Source organism: Euwallacea fornicatus, chromosome 32 (genome assembly GCF_040115645.1).
Source record: "Euwallacea fornicatus isolate EFF26 chromosome 32, ASM4011564v1, whole genome shotgun sequence".
NCBI lineage: Eukaryota > Metazoa > Arthropoda > Insecta > Coleoptera > Curculionidae > Euwallacea > Euwallacea fornicatus.
This window is the reverse complement of record NC_089572.1, coordinates 2,192,503-2,209,607: the sequence shown is the minus strand read 5'-3', so window position 1 is coordinate 2,209,607 and position 17,105 is coordinate 2,192,503. Positions and strand designations below refer to the sequence as shown.

General features: G+C 44.4%; 2 protein-coding genes and 1 long non-coding RNA gene across 10 annotated transcripts; 1 reads left to right on the top strand and 2 right to left on the bottom strand.

Annotated features, from left to right (window-relative positions):
- Positions 1-1,066: 1,066 nt before the first annotated feature.
- Positions 1,067-16,274, bottom strand: Pkn (serine/threonine-protein kinase N). 5 transcript variants are annotated; one of them, XM_066299149.1, is made up of 16 exons: positions 15,931-16,274; positions 15,228-15,415; positions 14,942-15,173; positions 12,751-12,872; positions 12,476-12,696; positions 11,575-11,810; positions 11,277-11,519; positions 5,384-5,636; positions 5,089-5,205; positions 4,237-5,030; positions 3,727-3,927; positions 2,860-3,145; positions 2,368-2,798; positions 2,189-2,296; positions 1,988-2,128; positions 1,067-1,721 (listed from the first exon to the last, which is right to left on the bottom strand). In XM_066299149.1, exons 3-16 carry the CDS (start codon positions 15,041-15,043, stop codon positions 1,578-1,580), a joined length of 3,399 nt encoding a protein of 1,132 aa, XP_066155246.1. In that variant the 5' UTR covers positions 15,044-15,173; positions 15,228-15,415; positions 15,931-16,274; the 3' UTR covers positions 1,067-1,577. The 5 variants fall into 5 exon arrangements, with proteins under 5 accessions (XP_066155246.1, XP_066155245.1, XP_066155247.1 ...); XM_066299148.1 differs by having other exon boundaries at positions 14,942-15,415; XM_066299150.1 differs by having other exon boundaries at positions 3,727-3,912; positions 14,942-15,415; positions 15,931-16,273.
- LOC136348371 (uncharacterized) lies at positions 5,558-11,234 on the bottom strand. Of its 4 annotated transcripts, none has more exons than XM_066299154.1 (10): positions 9,923-11,233; positions 8,964-9,289; positions 8,575-8,912; positions 8,353-8,523; positions 7,785-7,999; positions 7,495-7,734; positions 7,257-7,440; positions 6,844-7,204; positions 5,749-6,598; positions 5,558-5,696 (listed from the first exon to the last, which is right to left on the bottom strand). In XM_066299154.1, the coding sequence occupies exons 2-9, from the start codon at positions 9,182-9,184 to the stop codon at positions 5,800-5,802; spliced, it is 2,529 nt and encodes an 842-aa protein (XP_066155251.1). In that variant the 5' UTR covers positions 9,185-9,289; positions 9,923-11,233; the 3' UTR covers positions 5,558-5,696; positions 5,749-5,799. The 4 variants fall into 4 exon arrangements, with proteins under 4 accessions (XP_066155251.1, XP_066155252.1, XP_066155250.1 ...); XM_066299155.1 differs by having other exon boundaries at positions 9,957-11,233; XM_066299153.1 differs by having other exon boundaries at positions 8,964-11,233.
- Positions 15,295-15,770, top strand: LOC136348372 (uncharacterized). Its single transcript, XR_010733648.1, has 2 exons — positions 15,295-15,498; positions 15,553-15,770. It is a non-coding gene; the product is annotated as an uncharacterized lncRNA (long non-coding RNA).
- Positions 16,275-17,105: the final 831 nt, after the last annotated feature.

Here is a 17,105-nt window from a genome sequence, read left to right as displayed (position 1 = left end):
CGTGCAGCGTTTCTGTGCGAGAAATTAATCATATAAAAGCAGTTGCGTTTTTGAGGCACGTTATATACGCTTCCCTGACTCGAAAACGCAGCATCCTTGGATAATCTACATTTACGATTAAAACTTAATTGAAAAGGAGTAAATCGCATTTCGACCAGGGAAAAACACCTCGGGGATCCCCTTGTATATGATTGAATTATTGAACTCGCCACACAAAAATTTACATAAATATTTCAGATACCGATGACCCAGAAAGGGCTGGACGTAACGTGGTTCTTTAGTTTGATCTCTCCTATTTAGCAATTGAGACGTTAGTCCATAGCGGCGAAAAAGAAGATACGTGTGATATCCATCTACTTTACATCACAGTTCTTAAGCCCCCCGTCGTGGAGATTGTATGTCTCAACAGCAAGGGGATTGTCGTGCATTCAAATCATATGAGATTTTTCGCGGAAAAACGACACGTCAGAGAAAGTCAGGAAATTTCTTCCACGTTCTCTCTTTTTATTGGGAATCACAGGAATAATTTTTTGCTCGAGAAAGGGCAGTGGTGCGCAATTGTTTTTCCTTCAAAATATTCAGACTGATATTGTTGGGCGCTTCACTGGTAGAACTAAAAATTGACATTCCAGTGTTTTTAGAGCCTTCGTATTTCACCACTAGTTTTAGTTTCGCTTTTCGGATGAGGACCCGGTTCACTCGCAACATTGTACAATCGATAAACGACCACTGCAATTTGATCTTCGGAATAAAGTCCCTGTCGCCTCGGAATTTACGGAAACAAGCGTTTTTCAATACGCAATAGGCCGTTTCTTGCACACTGTCTTTTCAGCTATTTCCTTAACGCAGGATTATACCTAGAAAATGCCCTGTAGTAAACGCCACCCTTCTATTGTATGTGACACTGACCCCGTCGAGAATAGAAAAACAGGTGTGCAACTGAAAACAAAAAAATATCAGTATTTTTGTCTTATTTTGACATTGCCAGACAATTGAACGAAGTGCTATGGTGGACTAGACTACTGATTGCGGTTGCGCAATACGGGGAATGGTGAATGACACACAATTGGCATAAATATATTTTTACTGTTAAACTGTTCGTAACAATGTGTATTCATTTATCAGTGATGCTTTTCGACAATAATAATAGTAATCATATAAATATATAACTGTATGTATATCAATCGCACTTGGGGAACGTCAGTACGTATTTTCTCAATAAAACTTAAACAATTCTATGTATATTAAGATAATTAAAGCGTCGAAAAATATTGTCTCGTAATGAGCGGGAGGGGGGAGGGGCACTACGAACTACTAAACGTTAGTATCGATAAGGAAAAAGTCTATTTACATTTAAAAATCAACAATGAGCATCAGATTGCTTTCCTTAGGACAGGCACTTGATTCAAGGTAAAAAAACGGGCCTACATTCACCCTGTGTAGTTACGTGGAAGTCTCTGGATATAAGGCGGCCTTAAAACTATGAAAACACGCACGACGACAATTATCGCTCTGAGCAACTAACACGCAATTTGGCAACCGCGGAGGGCGACTTCGTCGGACGCCCTCTAGCGCCGTCAGCACCAGTCCGCCATGTAGGTGAACTCGCGGAATAGGTTTTGGTCTTGGCCCGTCAGGGGACGCGGTTCTTTGGGTGGTGTCAGCTGCGCCTTTTCCGACGTGAATTCCTCGTCAAAATTGCTCACATCTTCCATGGAGTGCTAGAGATGGAACTCAGTTGAAGAGAGTGTTGTCAAAGATTGGGAACATTTATCCGTCAAAAATAATAAGTGTAAAACCGCTGTAACGGTCAAAATAGTGGCTCACGAACCTTAAAGGAGGAAAGGGATGGAGCGACGGAATAGAAATTGGACGGTATTTTTGTGACCACCCTGTGCAATATTTTTTAGAGATTTCAAGGTTTTGCCAAGGACGATTGAGAATAATTTGATACGAAACGAACGATATAAAATGCGAGGAAACTTACCACGGTGGGCACGAAAGGAGGCGGTACCCGCCGGTGGAGCAGTTCCTCCCATTGGATGTGTCTGAAGAACGCCTGCTTCTTTACGTCCTCGGCGTCCCGCTCGCTAGAGCCCAGTCGTCTGTCTGGGGATTTGCGCAACAGCTACGCAGAACAAGAAAGAATTAGTACCTTGTACCTAAACAAAATGGGAGAAATTCGTACCCTTCTCATGATCGCGATCGACTCCAGCGACAGGAACCGCGGGTAGCGTACTTCGTCGTTCACGATAGAGTCAAACACTTCTTCTTCATCGTCTCCGGGGAACGGCGACTGTGCAAGAAGATGGTTGAGAGCATCGAACGCAAGATTTCAAAACGAAAGATTATTTTGGCCGAACTCACCTCACCGACGAGCATCTCGAAGATGAGCACCCCCAGGCCCCACCAATCCACAGCTCGCGTGTATGACGTCTCAGTGAGAACTTCCGGAGCCAAAAACTCGGGGGTGCCGCAGAAGGTGCCCGTCCTGTCGCCGAAGCCCATGCCTTCCTTACAAAGTCCGAAATCGGCGATCTTCACGTATCCTTCCGTGTCCAGTAACAGATTATCCAGTTTGAGATCGCGGTAGATGATCTTGTTCTCGTGCAAGTACTGTAGACCCAGAACAACGCATGCGGCGTAGAAGACGGCGCGGGGCTCGCTGAACACATCTGCATGGATGTGCATCATCAAATCGCCGCCCGCTGCGTATTCCATAACGAAGCACACGTGCGCATCCGTCTGGAAGCAGGCGAACAGGTTCACGAGGAACGGGTGTCGGATGCTGTTGGCCACTGTAGAGTAGATTTGCAAATGACAGGGATATAATTCCTGATAAGTAGGAGTGGAAACAACCTTCGAAAATTCGCTTTTCCGAGAGCAACGACTCGACCTCGTCCCTGGCAATAATGTCGCCTTTCTTCAGTGCCTTAATGGCGAAATACTCGCCGGTGTTCTTATACTGTGAGAGGATGACCTTGCCGAAGTGGCCTCGGCCGAGCACGCTTATCAGTCGGAAGTGTTCGGCATTCATGGCGGCCTGTTGCGATTGTGACTGTCGCCTCGACTCGTATGCGCTGTCGCGGTAGCTGACTTCGCGCGCTACCGGTCTGCGCATCACTTGGGGCTGCTCGAACGACGGCTAAATCAAACGTTACTTTAAAACTCCATTTTCAATTGAAACGCTACCAAAGGTGTACGTTACGACAAACTACTTATGTTTCGTTAAATCTGTCGACGCTCGTGCATTTGTTAGTTAATGGCGGGGTGGGAGGAAAAGGGGTGTTTAGCTTTGAACAACAAACAAGCAAAGACACAGGCACTATCTAACGCCACACTAAAGCTAAAGGGACGTGATTTCTGGTGCTGAAGGGTCGCACTGCATGCACTTAAATGTGACTTGGAAACGGAACGGACGAGCCAAAAGAATGTCAACTTTGACTTCCACGGCACGTATCTTTCAGTTCGATAAATTCTTCATAATTTTTTAAAAGTGAATTCACTTTCACCAGCAACTGAAAAGAAATGGAGGTAGCGCTGCAAACTACAGTTACAAGCTGCTTTATCTCATCATTCTGTCAAGTTTCATTTGTTCGGAAGCCGAGATCCCGTTTCCAAAGACACATGCGCGACTTAACAATGAGGAAAGGCAGCAAACAATGACACAGCCAATGAAACGTAACTAAACAGCGACAAATAGAAGACAGAAACACTGAATGATACCTCGTCGTCGGGGAATTCGATGACCGGCTGGGGACTGGGGAGAACGACGAACTGGTCGGTGGGGGGGAAAGCGATGACCACGGGCGTGGTCGGAGTGGAGATGAGAAGGGGTTCGGAGGGCCTGCGCCCCTCCACGTACACCTCCTCAAGCTCCAAAAAGTCGAATTCGCGGAGAGCAGCAGCGCTCTGCAATACCGACAACTTAAAAACAATCGGGGATTTTTTTAAATGAAAACAGGCATAAAGGGCGACAAGGATAGTTAAGGTACCCGCGCACCCTCAACCTCGTGCTTGACACGCCACTGTTACTGTACAATCCCACTACGGGGCGTTTCAGTCACTGGGTCGCCCCCAGTAGAGGGTGTCAACAACTAAAATACCACCACACACCCTAAACAAAAGAGTGCGCTACTCGTACCTGAGCCTGTAAGAGTTGCAATAACAATTAAAGTGTCAGCCCTACTAATTACCCAAGAAAAAAAAACAAATAAAAAAAACCAATACACTCACCTCTGGATCCAGCCTGGGCGGAGGCGGTGGGGGCGGCAGTGAAGGCGCTGAGGTTCGCTTTTTCGCCACAGGCGGGGGCGGCGTTTCGTCCACAGGAGTGGAAACTGGTGTGGTCCAATCCCTTGGCGATTGGCCTTGCGGTGACGGAGTGGACGACTGGGACATGGACTGGAAAGAGGGCGGAACCTTGGGGGTGGCCACAGGAACAGGCACTGCCAAACGCAAGCCCAAGGGGCGCTGCCCTCCTAAACCTGCAGCCTGCGCATCTGGTGCTTCTCCCGGCGTCTCCGGTTTGTCCTCAACCTCCTCGGCAGGTGGCAAGTTCTGCCTGCTGGGCACTGGCTGATTGTTGTGCTTCTTCATCCAACGTCCCCAGGTCACTATGTTAATATTCATCTGGTTGGCCCGTGGCATCACCTGCCGAAAAATGCGCTTCTGTCGCTGCAGTTTCGGCCGCTTGGAGATCATCGGATTCAGGAATTTGACCTCGGCGAAAAGCAGACCCTGCGGCTCTAGGTGCAACACCATGCCGTCGCGGTCATTGTCGATAAATTCCTCGAGTTTGAGAAAAAGAACGCCGCAAAGCGAGCGCCAGTCGCGCCAATAAACGCCGATTTCCAGCTCACGAGACTTGTCCAGTTCAATGGAGAAGCGTTGGTCCCACGCCTGCTGCGAGCACGGTCTCCAGCTCGTTTGAGCCACGGCATTGTTGTCCAGTTTCAGTACTGCCATGATCTCGTCGCTCACGTCCTCTTTGACACTGTAGCTCTTGGAGGAACTGCGTCCTGTCACACCTGTAAAAACCCGCAATCTGTATAAGTTTTTCCTAATCAAATTTCTACGGCAATGAACCTTTTTTGAATATTTTCAAGTCCATGGGACTCGAACTACCGTCGGAGTCTTTCTTGGGTCGTCCGGGCACGTCCTCCAAGAGATCTTGGCAACCCATCAGGCGCACCTCTAATGTTCCTATAAAGAGTGACAAATCTGACAGTAAAGTATAACGTGGTAGGTTCTAGAGAAATTTAAATTTCTTAAGTGGTTCCTGTCCATCTTTTTGCAAACATTGATAAAAAGTGTCTCAACTCCATTTAGATGCTAAGGACATCGCACCCTGTACGTGCGCAGAAACAGGAAAACCACTTACCTGTGACGGCGGCGCACCGGCTAATAGTTCCCGATGCGTTATGCATCCTATTGCTGTCGCTGCGCACCCGAAACGGCTGCAGACTGGTGTAGTGGACCGGCATCGGACTGAAGACCGATGCGTTGGCATTGGCCAGCTCCTCTTTGAGTTGGGCGGCAACGGGAGAATCTGCAGGAAGTTCCGCTTTGCGCTGCTCCAGCGACTTCCTCAGCAGATCCAGCTTCATGCTGCTTGCCCTTAGGCTTTCCTGGGCCTACATTCAAACGCTTGAAAAACCCACACTCCAAACAAACAAATTCGATCTTTGGTCGACCTATAATAGATTAGTTTCATCCTACTCGCGATTTCGTCGAAGATTTACCTACCTGCGCAACATTCACTCTTAAACACACCAACACAATAAACGTAAAAGTAAATTAAAGGTCCGTGAAAGGCACGCTGGCAACGCCAGCGGAATTGCGCTGTTGTTGCTGGTCCAAGAACTCCTTCCAGTTTTGGACTTGCCGCCCGGTGGGCGGGTCGCCCATGCTGCGAGTGCGTCCGCGGTATCCCACCCCTTGCCAATATGATTGGCAGTGGTCGCACATACAGTCCGGGTTTTTAGCCGGCCCTATGTGATGTCCCGGCTTCTTCATTAAACTAACCACTGTTCCGAATTTACGGGCAATGGAGCGCGGCTCCGTGTAAATGCCTGGTACTATCATGAATGGCGACCGCAGAGTGGGGTCCAAACTCAGTCTTTGTTTGATGGTCGAAGGAGAATGGGAGCTGAGGCTCGAATCGCTCAGAGACCCTTGGTCCTCCCCCTTCTTTAATGGAGGAGGGCGTGGTTTGGCAACGTTGCCCATTGCATCTATCGATTTTTCAATGGACGATTCTTGATCCTCCTCTTTCTTTACTCGGATAAAATTGCCCCAACAACTTTTAGCGGGGGTTTCTTGATGATGTGGCAACGTCGGCGGCAAGCCCGATCTTGGCAAAGCTTTCCTTACAGTATTTGGAAGGACGTTAACCGAGCTTTTGACTTGAATGGAAGGCGTTTCCTCTTTTGTTGGACCATCCTTAACGAAGGTGTAGGCTTTTCCAGAATCCTCGGAATCGTTGCTGTCGCTGTCTTTGGATTCCCATTTCCTACCGTGCACTTTTTGCTCCAGGTACTCTTGCATCCGTTTTAAACTCTGCTCGTCCATAGGAGACTTCAGCGACTTGGAGGAGCTACAAAAAGTTTTTTCTGTCGAATTTTGCTCAATTGCGACGACTGCTGACATTTACGTATGTAGTCGAACGGAATGTCATGGAGTAAAGGATCCAATATTGCAAAACAAATTTTTGACATAAATTATTGCAAGCTTTACCTGAGATTTATGAACATTTCCCGTGTGTATATGTATAAAAAGGACCTTCCGCAAATTCCTCTGAACGTAAATAACCTCATCCATTCTGCCAGACCTCACACTCACCTTTTGCTCCTCCACATATCCTCCATCTGCCTGATTCTGAGCCGATCCTCGGAATTAGCATACTCAAAACTGTCGCTGGGCTGAATGCTATCGACACTGGGCGTTTCTAACAGATTCTTCCTTTCGTATTCTGGTGCCTCGTCAATGCTCTGCGCAGCATCGATCCGACGTCGCGGCACAAAGTCCAAGCTTTCGGTGGGCGCAATGCTGGACCTGGACATCATAAGACTGTCAATGTCCGAAAAAGTGTCTTTCCAGCTGGTGTTGGCCACTGAATCGTAGTCCTCAGGAATAGCGCAACTGGACAGCGAATACGTCGTCCAGGAGCGAGGAACGCTGGACATGCTCGCAGACAAATCGCCTGGGAAACAAGCCTCAACTTTGTTGTTTAAGGCAAAATCTCCTGTGCATACCAATATTCGAGTAGGAACTTAACTTGGACGGGTATGCGGTGCTCGCATTATCTTCGTCAGAGTCTTCTTTGTCCGCGGAAGTGTTGGACTCAAATGATTTAACCTTAGAGGCTACGTTTACCTGCCCATAGCTCCGCCTCAAGTAAAAAGGCAGGTCGCGAATCTGACCTTTTTTATGCGTCACCTCAAAGTCAAACAAGTTTAGATCAGGAATTCGCGGGGGTCACGCGGGACTTACTCGCATCTTCTCGTTCTCGAACACGGTCTGAGGAGTGCTGGCGCTCTTGCTGCCGCCCTCCCCATCGCTGGAGTCGCTGCTTGCGTTGGACTCCATTTCCGTGCCCGTACAATACACATCGATGTGCACGGTACGGGGTTTTTTCAAAGAGTCCACCGGACTGGACTCTTTCGGTGGTTCTTTAACACCCGCATCGAAAGCAGGCATTCTGCGCAGCTTCGAACCGGCCCTCTTGGCGGACTGAAACCGGCTCGTTATCTCCGGCAACAAAAACACCGAGAAAGACTTACTCTGACGCTGCCCTCTAGGCTATCGGGGGTGAAACTTCCCCCAGGGGAATAAAGGCGCTTTAGGGGCTCCGTGAAGCCCCTTCTTTGGTACCGCCGATCCATTGATTCGCCGCTGTTGGTGCGCATAAATGGGGACGTGCACTTGTCCACCATCTCAAACGTCTGCACAGACACGTCTCTTTTTGCGGTGGACGACGCAGGTAACACGCAGGGTTCTAAGAGGAATTTTTTGGAGTTGTAGGCACTTTTTAAAGCCAGACAAAAGAATATCCAAACTTGGTCTTAACTGGCGGATCCGATGACTCATCAATGATAAACTTTTGTTTAATGCCGTCATAGTGACCAAATCCAAAGTCGGCGATAAAGACAGAGAGAGCGCATGAAATAATGGATCAAACGGACGACAAGTGACACGTACCGTGTCACGTGCTCGATAAAGTTTGACATTTGTTAAATTTCTAACCTCATTCGTTTACCAAATGTTTCCGGTGAATTCTAATACGTTGAAATATCTCAAAATCTGTGTTTCCTGATTGGTTAGACCAATTAAGACCAGATTAGAATGTACCTTCGGGAACAGGGGAAATATTCCAGGAAGCTTGACATTCATCTTGTCTGAGGTGGTGGCACCAAGGGTCGCCGCAGCCATAATACCTTGATATATGCCGCTGATTTGAAGTAGAGGGAGTTTGACAGCGTAAACTTTGCGTCCTGGAACACTGCCCTGGGGTGGAGGCATCTAAAACTCCCACAACTGCGCACCGTCGCCCAAGAAACCACCGAATCTTACCTTTCTGAGTGTTAGTCGACAAGGTGATGTTACACGTACTCCGGCACTTTCGATCGAAAACACTGGGCAGCACCCGACTTTTCTGGGAATTGGGGCTTAAAAGATCACTGCCGTATCCCGAGGAATCGTGCACAACAGCCCTTATCGGCTTAACCCCCATGGAATCCTTTGGAATGTCTGCGGGTGGCGGAGTCGACGTAAAAAACATATTCCCTTTTTGGTAGCCACGGGTGTAGTCTGTGTCAAACATGGCGCTTGGAGGGGTAATTGTGGGGGGTATCGATCGGGGGGGAGTAAGGGTGGTCGCAGAACTAGGGGCTGTGTCGCTGTAAATCGACCTAAAACGGCCTCGGACTCAGCAAATATCGTAATTTCATTGGAGGATATACTTGTTGCTATTGGAAGCGCTGGTGGGCCAGGTTTCTGGCCGGTCTTCGGACTGAGCGCGAGGGCCCCAAGAGTAAGTCATGCGCACCCCTCCAGTGGTTTCGTCCCGTTCGGTGCTCGTACGGGGTCTGTTCCGGGGATCGTCGGCACCCGGGTGCGAGATGGTAAACTCTGCGTGCACTGAGAAGTGCGTGGGGGGCGAAGTGGCGTCCCTTCCGTCCATTCCAGAACGAGGCTACTTCTTTTTTGGGAAATGGAAAGAATCGTGCCGCGCTAACGGCATTGTCCAAGTGCGGGTTATCAGTGAGAGCTTTTAGGACTTGCGATTCTTGAAGATATGAATTAATCTTTAATAGGCGCTGTAACAGCTTCACAACTGTCAGGACCGAAACGGGGCGAAGACCAATAAGCCCCCGAGACAACGGTTATAGACCCACGGGAAGATTTTAGAGCTTGTGGACGGTTTGGAGGTTTGTTGATACGTTGGAAACAATTCAAATGTTGCGTTCTTCCGTCATTATCAACGACACCAGCCGATCTTGAATTTTTGAAATAAATCTTTGATCAAATTTTGCGCTTTTGGAACACCCATCAATTCTCTCTATTAAGAGCGCCAGGTGCCAGTTTAGGGCTCCGCAACGATGACCGGACTATTTTTAAACAATGCTGTTTCATAGGTGCAAATCTTATTTTTAGTGTTTTGTGGAAAAACTTGCGGCATTGCGTGCTCTTGTCTCAAAATTAGCGCGCATTTTTATACCGCCTTGACATTTATTGTTTCCCAATTATACGTGGGAACAATGAAGCAAAAGTAAATAAATAAAAGGTCACGAGAGCCTATAAATAATTACGTCACCGACATCCTCCCGTTGGGCCACACACGCACCGGACCGGGGCTATTTTTAGTCTTCCCCCCGTTTTTTGTTTGTTTCTTTTAGTGGAGCGAGGTGTTTATTGCAACCTGTCAGATTTGCCCCCCTTTAGGCCAGCGCCACCTTCAAAGCCTGACCAACGCCGCGCGCTAGAGGCCTCCCCCTCTTTCTGCGGGGGGCAACGGGGATGTGAGGGTTGCTTTCCTATTCGGGGAGGACCGCTTTCGCTTATGTCACTGCGGAGTCATTCGGCGGGACGAAAAGAGAACGGAATTTGGGTGACACCTACGCGGCTATTTTAGAAACCGACGAATTCCTTGCGTTCCCCAGGGAATCGCGTGTTCCGGGGGAAAAAAAAAAAAACGAGAAAAATCAAGCGTGGTCCATTCGCGGTCCGAACTATCACTGACCGCAATCCGGCGAGAGAGCGCGCATCGCTGTCTCTATTAAAAACAAGGGGAAAAACTATTTCTAGATTGACACACCCACAGTAAAGTAAGTTTAAAAATAGGTGGCAACAGCGCAGTTTTTTTTTGCTCAAAAGCGGACGCAAAACAATTGAGGAGAGGTCCTGTGTTGCCAGCGCAGCTGCCACCATATGATTTAGTTTACGATGCTCCGGTGTGGTGACAGCAAAGTGACAAAAATGGGTAAATTACTACGTTGCAATTTGTCTAAAGAGCGGGAAGTTTGTATTTTCAGAGTTCGCTGTTTTGGTAACGTGGCGACACACACTCACCAATACAAATGCGGCAAAATATAGCTCTCTAACTGGAACGTGGAATTGCCGCCGAGGGCGCTGCGAAATATATTACTGACAAACCCTAACCTAGATGGTATATGTCAAAGTCAATGTCAGAATCATTCGCCTGCCTCGCCTCGCAATTTGTCCACGAGAAAATCACAGTAAATTCTAGTGTTGCCAGTACTACTCAGGAACGTACATATTGACAAAATGGATTTGAATTAATGACAACGACGTGAACTTCTATATAAAACATACGAATTCGGGGCACCAAACCCATACGACTGGCGAACTTTCGTAAACTGCTTGAGGTGCAGGGTATTAGACTGGACCTAATACGTCGGTAACTGACAATTAACTCCGAATTCTGCCTATTGTCCAATGAGACGCTCTCACATCAAAACTATTCGACATCGCTGCTAACGCGTCTTAACCATTTGTGAGATCCGTAGTCCAAATACTGACTTGAGGTGTCTGGCAAATATTGCTCACGGCTCGTATAACAGTTTATTTTCCTATCTTTTCGCACCATATTTCACACACTTGCCGCACTAAGTGAAGATATTAACACCAAACAACCGAGTGAACTAATGGTAACGTTTGACATGCAGGCGGCATTGCCGCTCGGACAAATCGTATAATATAAATATATAAATTAATGGTCGACCAAAGATATAATAAATAAATTGAAATTTTACCTCTTGTAAAGCCTTTCGATTCTCGCCGCCGCCGCGCTCCCTGGTGCCGTTCTGCAGTAGCTTGATGACGTTCTTCGCTCCCTCTACCACGGCAGCTTCGACGCGTAACCGATGTTTTAGATCCTCGATTCGCTCATCTAGCGCAGGCTCCAATTCCAGGTTGACGTAGTCTCCGCTGCCATTGGCGGTGAGGTCGTGGGTGGAGCCTGTGGTGCGCGACTTTGAATCCACGTCGTGTTTCATCTACGTATCAATTTATGTCGTATATCTGGCAATGTCTAGGCTAAGCTTGTCTCACCTTGGTGATCTTCATTTTGAGGTATTCTATCTTTTTCCTGGAGTCTTGCAACATTTGTTGCGCCTCAAGCAACAGTTTCTTGTCCCTGGACGTACCGATGCTTTGGATCATATTTTCCGCACCTTGTTTCACCTTCAGCTCGATATTTAGCTGCCTTTCGAGGTTCTCTATTCTGCCCAAGTGATTCGGGCTCATTTTATCATTGTTGTTGGTCCCCGCCAGTCGAGGGAGAGAGTCTAAATGCGAAATTGGCGCCGATGTTTTATATGTTTTCGTCATTTTATGCAACTTTTAACTGGTCAGTAACATAGATTTATTGAAATATCATTGAACGTATTTCGAGTAATTTTCTTGTCAAGTTTGTTGTGTCTAGTTAGTCATACTCTTGTTGAGATTTGGTTTTCAACGGTCACGTGTGCTTTTTTAGAGTTTATGTCAGTTTTGGTTTTCCATCGAAGTTTCCGGTTTGTGTCTTCTCAAGAACGATCTTTCATCAAGCTTCTTCCTGTTTCAGTTAAGTCTCGACCTACTTACGGTAGGAGCGTGAAATAAACAATCGAGTTTGTCACCATTCGAAATTGTATCGACATTAAATAATCGACCAAAACCACCGTTTATTTATGTTATGTATATTAATAAACGAGATCGTCGGATTTCAACTCGATTTTGAACTATTTCAAGGCGCGGAACCTCGTCCGACCTGTTACCGCAACCAGGCTCCCAAAAAACGCGGAAATAATACTGTAAGAGTGTATCTTTCCCCCCTTCCCTACAGTACTTGGTCAATAAGTCCAGTCTGCCAGTGGCGACGAGGTCGCCGACCTTGGCCGGCCCGCAGGCCAGATTTCGACCGCGGTGAATTTTTGCGGTATTGACCCATTAGCAAAGAAAAATAACTTACCTCCGTTGGACGATGGGTGCACAAGAGGATTTGCGGGCGTCGTCTGACCCTGCGACAGGATGATCTGCGACTCCAGCTCGATGAGCTCATTCTTCAGTTCAGTCAGTCTAAAATTCGAGTTCTTCACTATGGTCGCTACGTGACTCAGCGACTTCCGGTCAGTAGAGACATCTCTTAACTTCTCAGCACCCTCTTTGATCTTCAGCTCCTTGCGGATCTCCCTTTTGTTTTGAACAAACAATGAGCTCTATCCAGTAGAATCCTCAACGTCTTACCTGCGGATTATGTCTTTAAGCTCCTCGAGCTTGTTGGGCAGTTGCGACTCATTTATGTTGTCAGTGGATAAGCCATATTTGTGGGACAGCTCGTACACCACTGGGTGCTTTATGTAGTCGCCCTGTATATAAAAAGAGCTGTCTATAGAAATCAGGAGCGGGCGTAGACTTGGATACAACGCCATTAAGTTCTCAATCCCGAAATAAACGGATTTCATTTTTACAACTTGAATAAATATTCAAGTAGCTTAGAATTAATTATTATCATCCTATCAGCGATTCGAAGATGACGTAACACCGTTATAGGAATTCTTCAGCCAATCTACCTGTTACTTTCAAGTCGCGGTACCATCGCTTTAATGGACAACAATGGTAATGCCCTAATTCTCATCAGCCAGATTTCGCAGTAAAATCTTGTCCCTCATTGTTATCAAGAGAGTATTAGTTTATGGGAATTTACTTACAGCATTGTATATACAGATGTTCCCATTATACAAGACGATAACGTGTAATACAGGGAGTCTATTCAGATGGATCATAATGCTGACAGAAATAGAACTTGAGTTCATGTGTGGTTTGAAAGGTCTATTCAGGCAATCCTCTAAGTTAAACTGGTAATGGATAGAGGATAACTTTTGTAACAGATATGCAACAGGAAAAAGAGTCTGCTTTGGGTCGCAAAATTAAATTTAAAACCCCAAACACTCCTGGACTTGATGTTCTCCTAGAAAGATGTGGACATCTAGATGATTAGCATCTGTACCTGTTAGGTACCAGTAAAAAACTCATAACCTACACAAAGTTGTAATCCTACTTACCAAACAATGCCTTATTCAATTCTCTATTTCCCACAATATGTGATGTTTATTTCTTTCGGAAGCTATTTTTTTTGTTAATTTACCTTTTTGGACAACAATGTGCTTATTTGCTTTTTGTGGCAGGTGGTAATAATGATGGACATAATCACTTCTTAATTCTATATTTTTGTAGACCAAAGTACAAACTACTAAAATATACAGAGTATTTCACAAACATAAAGAGCAAACCTAGAGGTATTCGTTAGGTTAAAATAAAAGGGTTTCCATTGACAAAGTCCCAAATTGTATCATTTCCAAAATACAAGGTTTCAAAGTTGTAAAAAAATGTTTTTTTATTATTTCTTTAAAAAAGTTTGTATTGGTTTGATTAAAATTTTCATACTTTAAAGTGTGTTTTCATGACATATCCTTGTTCTCTCAAAAATGCTAGAGACACGCTTACAAGAAGAGCCTGTCTAAATTTCACACAAAAACAGTACTTCCGTGATGCAGGTCCTCAAAAATAACAAAACAATCAAACTTTTCCATGAGCAACTTTTATAAGATATTTTTGGTTTTTGCACTTTTCCTCGAATTAAACAATTTTCACACACAAAGACCTTGAGCAACTGAATTAATAATTTTAGGATAAAAACTAATAGAAACATTTTTGTCCAGGCCCATCAAAGAAAGACATACCTATTTGAAAACACTGAAATGTTATGAACAATTTGGCCACGATTTCATTTCCAGCACATCCACAGCTATCAACAACAAGTATTAAATCTCAAATATTATGATTAAAGGCATATTTCAATTTATGTGACAACTTTCCCATTAAAACACCTCCAGTGGCTACAAATGAAACTCCAGGTAATTTTACCACAAGAATAATTTCCATAGAAACAATTAAATAAGTTTGTTGGTTTTCATGAAAATGTATTCATAAAGTTCTCAATACTTTGATTTAATGGTTTTTAATGGAATGTGTTGGCCATTGTTGTGATTCTGTGAAGTCAAACACAAGAAAACCATTAATCAGTTACTATTACGCCTCTGATGCAACCTCCACTTTGGACCAATAAAGAGTTCCAGGAAGACTATTATGAGGACCATTATCAATTTGTTAAGATGAAATATGTACATGGAACCACTTTATTACAATATGCACATTGAGTTCCAGACTGCAGAAAAGTACACTGGATGCTTATTTTATTCAAAAAAACGAACCTGATAATTACAGGAACATGATAAACCCACATTGTAAAACTATTTGTCACCTTTCCGTGCATATCTATATAAGTGGTAACCTTATTATCATCAGATAAGATTAATATTATTGAGATCGAAAAACCACTTTCTTTCACCTCTCTAAGAACTTCTTTCCAACTTACCCAGTTAACTGACACATTGCCTGCCCATGTGTGATAGCTCCCTTTAGCAAGTCTATTGAGCACCTTGGCCTTAGGCCTCTTTTTCATGGTTCCATACTCCATTATCACACACTAGGGGTTTTTGAACACACACAAAGAGGTCACTTAAAGACACTAATTGATAAACAATCCATGATGCCTAGTAGTATCCTTTTTTGGCTTTAGAAAGTTGCAAGTACACTGTAAACCCCACCTACACAATAATTTCCTGCAACCAGTAAGCTAGAACTGAATCAGGATTGCTTACTTATCACATAGATTGTAGTGTTATCAGGAGCTGTTACCCTATTGGTGGGGGTTTTGTGGTGATGACAAATGTGGCTTATAATTGATGTGGCTAAGTCTCTCATTGATATATGAAGCAGTGTGTTTATTGACACTTGTCCCTGTCTGTTTAGGTTGAGTGATTAATGCGCGGATATTGGGGTAGTCCAGCTGTGAGCAGAAACACTATGTTTGTAGGAACTATGAAACATGCTCATCTAATGGGTGTGCAATTGATCATGTTGACTTTAAAGGTAAAAACTTGGGTTGTTTGGTAACGTATCTGCTACTTGTATTCTCTAATTCAGCGATCAGGTAATTAACTATGGTCAGCTTTAATCAGATAAAACCTTGACTCAGATTGAGAGACAATAAGTGGGCAATTTACAGGCAGTGGTGCAACAGGTGTTCTCGCAGTTGCATCCGAGGGGTTGCCCCCACATTGCGGCCGGCATGTACAAGGTGAAATCTGCTACTTAACGAGAAATAAAGTACCATTACCGTAATTACCATTGGCTGTGATGAGGAGGTAATAACCTAAATACCAGGGATTTGTCCACACGTTTTTGGCTGGAAATTAAGGCTTGCCAAATGCAGGCAACATTTATTTCGGGAGCGGCGGGATATGGAAGAAAAACCGGTCCGTGCCAACGGCCATAAATCCAGTTAATACCCTCAAGACTTACCTGAAAATAGGTGTCGGCCATCTTGGCCGTGGGAAAACTTGCGACCGCCGAGTTGGGGCGAGTTTTTCCGCACTTTTGGAGCCCCTTTTCCCCGTTTTCAGTACGTAAACAACACCGTCCGATTTCGATTAGATTAGGACCCGCAATCGGCCGTAATTCGCCGAATTTACTCAGCAATTGCACGATCGCGATCGCTTTGTTGTCGGTCCGCTTGCTTTCGAGCTCGGACTCTCGGACTATGCTCGGATTGGACTTAAGTGACAGATGTCACTTAGGTGACAGTTAATATCAACAGGCGCTGATGCCAAAATCATGTTGCCAGTTTGTGATTATTTACCCGCTATTTAACAATTATAGTTTTTTTAATTTTGCAAGTTTTTTCAAGTGAGGCAGATATTAATTATACTACATCTAATATGAATAAATTTAATACGTCAGCTGTAATCACTCTTTTAATTCATATTAGTTTGTTTGCGATAGTTATCAACCTATGTAAATAATGTAGAACGATGCTGTGGATTGCATACTGTTTAGCGTTAAAACCAAATAACAAACAATTTTTTAATATTTATACTTTTTAGTGAGTTTTAACTGAACATAGTATAAAACTCCATCGTCCCAATTTACTAGTGTATGAGATATTCTCTCCAAAAATTAAATAAAAGAAAAAATAATGAATCCTCCTCAAATGAAGTGAACTTATTTTGAGAAAGTCAAAAAATCGTTTAAATGTTAAGTGAATTGAAATATTATAAATGAGTTCGATATTTAATATTCCAGACTCTCGCAATATTATAAGTTTTTGCATTAAATGGTTTGAGGTATTAATATTTTCCTCTATACTCGGGAAATATTTGCTTCGCCTAACTGTCAAGCTTTTAAATCGAAATGGATATTTTTATAAATTTATTATGTTAAATTATTACAATTTGACTAACAGGGGGAAATCAAACACTCTTGGATGTCTGTAGGTATAAAACCATGGATAAAAAGGATTATTTAACTTTAAATGTCAGTCCTGATCTAGATATGTATATCGATATAGGCAATATCTGATTTGTTATTGAATTATGAATAAAAATTATATTTTAGCAATTCATAAGGCTCAACTCTCATTTACGAAGTACTCTTTTATTCTAACTTTTCTCTTTTTTTAAGATTTCAAACGTCTAAAT